This window comes from Macadamia integrifolia, unplaced genomic scaffold (assembly GCF_013358625.1).
Source record: "Macadamia integrifolia cultivar HAES 741 unplaced genomic scaffold, SCU_Mint_v3 scaffold2401, whole genome shotgun sequence".
NCBI lineage: Eukaryota > Viridiplantae > Streptophyta > Magnoliopsida > Proteales > Proteaceae > Macadamia > Macadamia integrifolia.
Window position 1 is genome coordinate 56,022 of NW_024868691.1, and position 6,997 is coordinate 63,018.

Sequence of the window (6,997 nt, forward strand, 5' to 3'; positions counted from 1 at the left end):
ACTAATGGTCCAGATTAGATTTGGTCTGATCTTATATATAGGTTTTTTTGGTAAAGTTCGGTCCGATATATACCAAAAACTTAAAAATAACCCAAATCAAAACGAATTGACCAGACCAATGGTTTAACGTTTTATTACTTGGATTAAAGGCGGATCAGGTTCACGTACGAAAATGTACGAGAATGTCCCTTATCCATAGATTTAAATCTCCTTATTTAATAGATTTTAAATCCACGGATCAAGAGAATGTACTTATACGTTCACCTTGATTGGAGGGTGTAAAATACCAAAACCTCATCCCCCCATCAGTAACGGTATTATTTTATCGAACGTGCACGCACATGAGTTTGACTAGGACCCGTAAGTACTGGGTAAGATAAGGACCTTATTCCATCGCAGGCAGTGTTTACCGGTTTGTACTTGTAGAAGGTGGCGCGACCCGAGTCTTCGTGTTCATGTCGGAATTAAATAAATAAAATAGGGCAGAGAGAAGAGGAAGAGGAGGAAGAAGAAGAAAAGGAGAGAGCCCGAGTTGTAGATCCCGCTTCTTCAACGCCTCCTTGGACCTTGAATCAGATTAGTTGCTATTCCGATTCTTGGCCTAGAGGTGTTTTAAGGGTTTACACGAACGATCAAGCAACCGAACTGAGTCTCTCTGCCGCGTGCTTTGGATCCCCGGGCTTCTGCTGTTCTAGAGAGTCGCCATGGATAGTATCTTCAACAAGTTTAGAAATTTTGATACATACCCGAAGATCAATGAGGATTTTTATAGCAGAACCCTATCTGGAGGAGTTATCACCGTCTTTTCCTCCGTCCTTATGCTCTTGCTTTTTATCTCCGAGCTCAGTATGTTCCCTCTCTCTCTCTCTCTCTCTGAAGTTAGGGTTCTCTTCTTTACAAGATATCATCTCTTCTTCAATTCCTTTCTGGTTTGTTCGTTAAGTTTAAATCATCTGTGCAATTGACATTCTCGTTACTTGAACAAACAACTAATACATTGTGATATGCTTTGTTTGTTTGATCCTTGACTTGTATTTGTTTTTCATTAACTTTAATTTCCCTTGGACGGGTGGATTTATTCTTACATCTGTGCAAAGCTGGTGCCGCTGTTTGCGGAGTTAAAAATCGTCGATTAGATTGTGTGCGAGTAGAGATTAATGTTGTTTTTTATTGTTTAATTGCTTGTTTGCCGATCTTAATTGGCACTTTCTCGTGCTGCTGCTTTTGCACAAAATCCTTTATCCTATTGAACTGATTGCATTTGCCTCGAACTTGCTATACTGGCTGTACTGGTAATTCCTGATTTTTCATGATTTTTGTGTACACAATGATCAAAGAAGTTTTCAACAAAACCAAACTTTACATGGCCTTATGAAAAATCAAATACCATTGCGGAGAAGACTGTTTTAATTTATGTAAGGATTCTTTCAACCGATAGACTTTGTTTTCTTGGTTTAACTTTAAAACCATCTGGTTGTTGCATATGTGTCTTCAGCTAAACTTCCATTTAGAAAAGTTGTTTTGACATTCATTTTCAACTGGAGCATCCTCTTCATCTCGAGGGTGAATGGGATTAAAATGTCATCACTCATGTTCTATATATTTTCTTGTCCTTCAACATCTTGAACAAAAAAATCTTGATGTTCATCCAATGATAGAATTTTCTCTGGAGATGTTACCTATTTCACTTCAAAGAAAACAGCACCTCAGCATTCTATTAATTCTTTATCTTTATGAATGATAAAACCTATAGCCTGAACCATTATTTGGATATCCTTTGAATCTTCATTCATAGGATTGATTACTTTCTTTGTCTCTTAGTAATTTAGGTATAAGACATGAGCTTTACATCCCCATACATGGGGATCTGATAAATCTGGTTTTCTTCCAATCTCATATTCAGATGGGGTGATTGACTTAGATTTAGTTGCAACTATATTGAGTATATAGGCTGCAGTACTTAGGGTTTCACCCCAAAAGGTCAAGGGAAAATCTGAATGCGCTAACGTTGATCTTACCATTTCCATAAGATTCCGGTTTCTCCTATCGGTCACACCATTTTGTTCCGGTTTATATTGCTTTGTATTTAATAATCTCATTCCATGAGAAGTAGATAAATCTCTTAAATCAGAATCATTAGTTATACAAAGACAAAGGTGAATTGATCAAAGATGTGACTATGTATAGACGTTTACAATGGAGGGAGCCCTATTTGAGTAAGCTGATCGTAGACCACCGTTGATCATAGACCAGACAAAGTTTTGGCTACTCAATGTCCTTGTATGAGTCCACAATCACTACACGATGAACCTTGGTTTGGTGAATTGAAGTTGGACTTAGGTGTAATAGAACTCTCTTAAATCATAAAAAAAAGGGTGTACCCGGTGCACGAGGCTCCCCCGCTTGTGCGAGGTCCAATGTGAGCAAGAACTACGCAGCCTTACCTCGAGAATGTCGAGAGGCTGTTTCGACCGCTTGACCACCAAGTCGCAGCATTCGTACCTTACTATTATCCAAGCATGCCCCTTTGACTCTCTTAAATCATCAGAGTATATTCTTCTCCTATCTCTATTTAGTGCCTTGAGTGGTCTCTACCCAATTGAGTTTCCACTTATTTCTTGAATAACTTAATTTTTTCAAAAGCTTCGGAGTTGTGATTTAGGAGGTATATATAACATACCTTGAATAATCATCCATAAAAGTGATAAAATATTCCATTACTCTATGTTTTTTGGTTCTCAGAGGACCTTAAATATCTATGTGAACTATTTCCAATAGTTCTAAATTTCTAATGAGTTCCATACTCTTTTTAAAAGATATCTTAGTCATATTATCTTGAACACAAGGCTCACAGATATTGAAATCTATTTCCTTAGTATTTGGAATTAGATATGTCCTACTCATCTTGAACATTTTTCCCTTATTAATGTGTCCAAGTCTCCAATAGACACAAATGCATAAGAACTTTTTTACTTTATTGATGATATTCAATTGATACTTAACGTCAATTCTAGTGCCCCTTTCCAAAAATATCCCCATACAGTTGTTGGTGTATGATGTCTTGTATTCCGTCGCAGTTTAATCCAGGGAGTATTGGTGCAGCACCTAGACAGGAAGGACGGCGGTCTAAGGTGAGGACGAGCAATACTGAGAGGTGTGAGGACGAGCGTTGTAACCCTATTCTCCATTGATAGTGAAGCAGGATCTCATCTCACCGGGGACGTAGGCAACTTTGCCGAACCTCGTAAAATCTGTGTGTATTGTTTGTTTTATTTTTCCATTATCTTCTGCATCGTTTTAGGGTTGCGTTTCTACAACAACTTAATAGTTACTATTTAAATCTTACATCATAAACCTTGTCATCCAGTGCAGATACAGGTATAGATTTGTTAGTTACCACTTATCCTAAAAGCTCGAACTATTAGTCAAGGGCAACCTAAATGTATACAGAAACACCCCTTGGCACATGCAGGCCTGGCATTGATTGATCCTTGCATGTGACACAGTGCATGCTCAACAAGGCACCGAGGGGAGAGAAGTGTTGGAATACCCCATTGCACTTCCCTGGAGTTGAACACTTAACCTTCCTGCTCTGATACCGTGTTTGTTACCGCTTATCCTAAAAGCTCGAACTATTAGGTAAGGGTAACGTAAATGTATACATCAATAATATTTTTCCTACTAAATAGAACATACAGGAACATCTTTCAATGTGACTATGTAACCTTCACATTGAAGTTTATAATCTCCCACAGTAAGTACATCACAGTTGATATTGTTGCCCCATAAATAAAAGATTTTCTACTTCAGTTGATTCACATTGGAGATTGTTTCATATTGGAGAAGGAAATATTCTGATACACTTTTTCAAATTAAAAAAAAAATAAAAAATGGTATATATCATACAGTATGAGATAGACAGATCAATGAATGATTGTGATTTTGAGATCCCTTTTGAAGGGATTGGATCATGTCGACCACTGATTCCATTGGCTGGTCGGCAGTGCAGAAAAAAAATTTGCCGTAAAAGATGAGAGATATTGCAAACCTATAGTTGTTCTTCCCTTGGCCATCCTTCGTAACCAACTCTTAGCCGAAAGAACCAGCAAAAAAGCTTCCCTACTAAAATTCATTTTTTGAAGTAGGATTGACAAAGTTAGCAGAAAGAACGACACGCACATGTAGCCTTTTATAAAAGCATGCTTGGAAAATGTGAAGACTGGAAGTATACAAGTCTCATATAAGGGTTGCTTTGGTGCAGGGAAAAAGTCTCAGTTCTAATGGTTTGTTGGTGAGAAGACCTTTTTACACAATATTCTACCCAATATCTTATGTATCAAGCTGTCACAATTGCCTTTCTCCAATAGTAACTGCTGTTATATTGCATGGCAGTTGCTGTAGACTCTAGTTTCCTAAAGCACATGGTATGTAAAATCGTTTGCTAATGGTGTAGTTCATTCCCTGGTTCGGAAGGCCTAGTCAATGACATGTAAGATAGTTTGGTTGTATTCCTCTCCTTGGTTTACAGAAACTTTGTATTAATCATGCTTGCTAAAAATGTGTCATTGTAGATCTCTCTCAAAATAACTGAAACTTCGTTGATATAATGAATGCTTGTACAAGAAAGCCTCAGTGCATTCATGAGTGTTCTTATCAATAGCTTGTTTCTGAATTAGTGTAAATGTGAGATTATCTATTTGACTTCTTAGGTTATGGTTGTTTATTATTAACTTATGCCAACTACTTGCTTGAAGGATTATACCTCCATGCTGTCACTGAAACAAAGCTTGTGGTGGATACCTCTAGAGGAGAAACATTTCGTATCAATGTAATAACAGTTTTTCTTTACTGTTCAATTATCATATATCTTCTCCTTTGAAAAGCATGGTTCACAAAATCCAGCTCATTTACTGCGAACATATTTTATATGTAAGTTCTTCAAGATTCAAATAGAAATCCCCCCCCCCTTGTGGGGGTTTCAAGCCTTCATGAGTGTCTATTGGGGTTTCTCTTTGACTTTTGGAAATTTATTGTGATTGTGTTGGTTTCCTGTGAACTTGTTCTTGAAGACCTGCCCCCCTTGGGGAGGGGGGTGTTTGGAGAATCTCCAATGTGTCCTTGAAGGGGGATGTACCTTGGATCTTTTTGAGAGTTTCTACCATCTGAAAGTCCTTTTCGAACATTAAATCTTACTGATATTCAAGGACTTATTCTGGTTTACCATAGGCTTACCACGATGCCACCTGTGGCCCCCACGGATTGCCTTAAACTTCTACTTGAGCTATTTCATGTATGAGTAATCTACTTGTGGGATCTAGATGGGCATCTGTAATGATAATCTAGTTAGTTGATCCATTAACTATATTATTGATCCATGGTTTTTTTCTTCTGTTTGCAAATGCAGTTTGATGTAACATTTCCAGGCCTTGCATGTTCTATTGTTAGTGTTGACGCCATGGATATCAGTGGAGAGCAACATCTTGATGTAGTATGTATTGCAAGCAGTAGCAGATTGCCATCATATTGTCTATGGTTTTTCTGCTATTCAAAGTTTCTTCACCCTGCATTTTTTTATATTTCCTAGTAATATGAATTCATGTTGAAAGCTTTACCTCTTTATGTCATTTTTTTCTTACTGATTCTGACTTCTGTTTGTTCTTGTATATTTTGTGGTCTTGGTGTTTTTTTCTTTTTCTTTTTTTTTTTGCAGAGACATGATATAATCAAGAAAAGAATAGATGCTCATGGGAATGTAATTGAAGCTAAGCAAGATGGGATTGGTGCACCCAAAGTAAGTGATGACATATTTCTTATACTCCTAATCACATAACAAATATGAATATATCTAAAAATCATTTTGATCCCTGGATTTCCGGGGCACTTAAGTTGAAAGAATTCTAGTTGTTACATATAATATGATTGGATGCTTTCACTGTCCAGTGTCCACATAAGAAATGTTGACATTTATGCAACAGCTCTCGGAATATAACGAGACAACGAAATTTTAATGTAGTCATCAGATGGATAGTCTAGGACTCTAGCTTGTTCTTATAAGCGGTTGCAAAAAATACTGTGATAAATGAAATAAAATAAGGGTTACTCATGCTGTCCCAGTCGGCTCTTTTCATTTTTTGTCTGTTCGAAACTGCTTGCCCATGTAGAAACCAAGTACTGAGTTCTTTCCAAGTTCACTAAATTACCTGATCTCATTTATTACCACATTTCAAATTTTGAAAAATAAGCAAGAGAGGAATCTCTACACAGAAAATAAGTGAGGCTTTAATGGTTAACCATAATTTGAGTTTTTCTTTTCGAATTGCAGTATCTTTTCTTGCTTGCTGATGTATTTTCCATTTGCTAAAATTTATTGTTTAAAATTTACTATTTTTATACTTCTTTCTGTATTGCTGTTTTATAAATCTTTGTTGCATCATGAGGTCACTTATTATTATTATTATTTTTTTTTTTCAAAATATCTATTGGGTACAGATGGAAAAGCCTTTACAGAGACATGGGGGCCGGCTTGAACACAATGAGACATATTGTGGTTCATGTTATGGTGCAGAAGTGGTATGTTTCCTCTTGGACATATGATACGAATATGTTGAAATGACTAATGTTCACTCTATGTTATATGTCTACCTTTAAAAAAGTCTACAATGATTACATTTTGTTTCAACGGTCAAATTTTCATTTAACCTCAATTTATGATGGATTGTAGATGGATAAAGTACTATATATTTAGTGGAAAACATTATCTAAGGCTTTATTTTAATGTAACCGCAAGCGTATGGATCAGTGTAGCTACGGGTCGAACTAAGGGAGAGCAGCCACTTTATTTTTTTTCATTTAATAATGGGAAAGTGAACCTATTAATGGTTGTGATCTAATTCTAACTACCGTCCTAAACATATGTATCTAAAATAACGTCCTAACCATTCATCATCTAAGAATTTAAAGACGCAAGCCACGTAATTAAAATTAAATAAATAAATAA

General features: G+C 36.4%; 1 protein-coding gene across 1 annotated transcript in view; it reads left to right on the plus strand.

Moving 5' to 3' along the window:
• The first annotated feature begins 407 nt into the window (after positions 1-407).
• Positions 408-6,997, plus strand: part of LOC122066457 (endoplasmic reticulum-Golgi intermediate compartment protein 3-like) — a 14,809-nt gene continuing 8,219 nt past the window's right edge. The window contains exons 1-5 of the mRNA XM_042630262.1: positions 408-846; positions 4,755-4,828; positions 5,405-5,488; positions 5,711-5,791; positions 6,490-6,570. Coding sequence (XP_042486196.1) covers positions 705-846; positions 4,755-4,828; positions 5,405-5,488; positions 5,711-5,791; positions 6,490-6,570 — 462 coding nt within the window. The 5' untranslated portion in view covers positions 408-704. The remainder of the gene's footprint in view (positions 847-4,754; positions 4,829-5,404; positions 5,489-5,710; positions 5,792-6,489; positions 6,571-6,997) is intronic.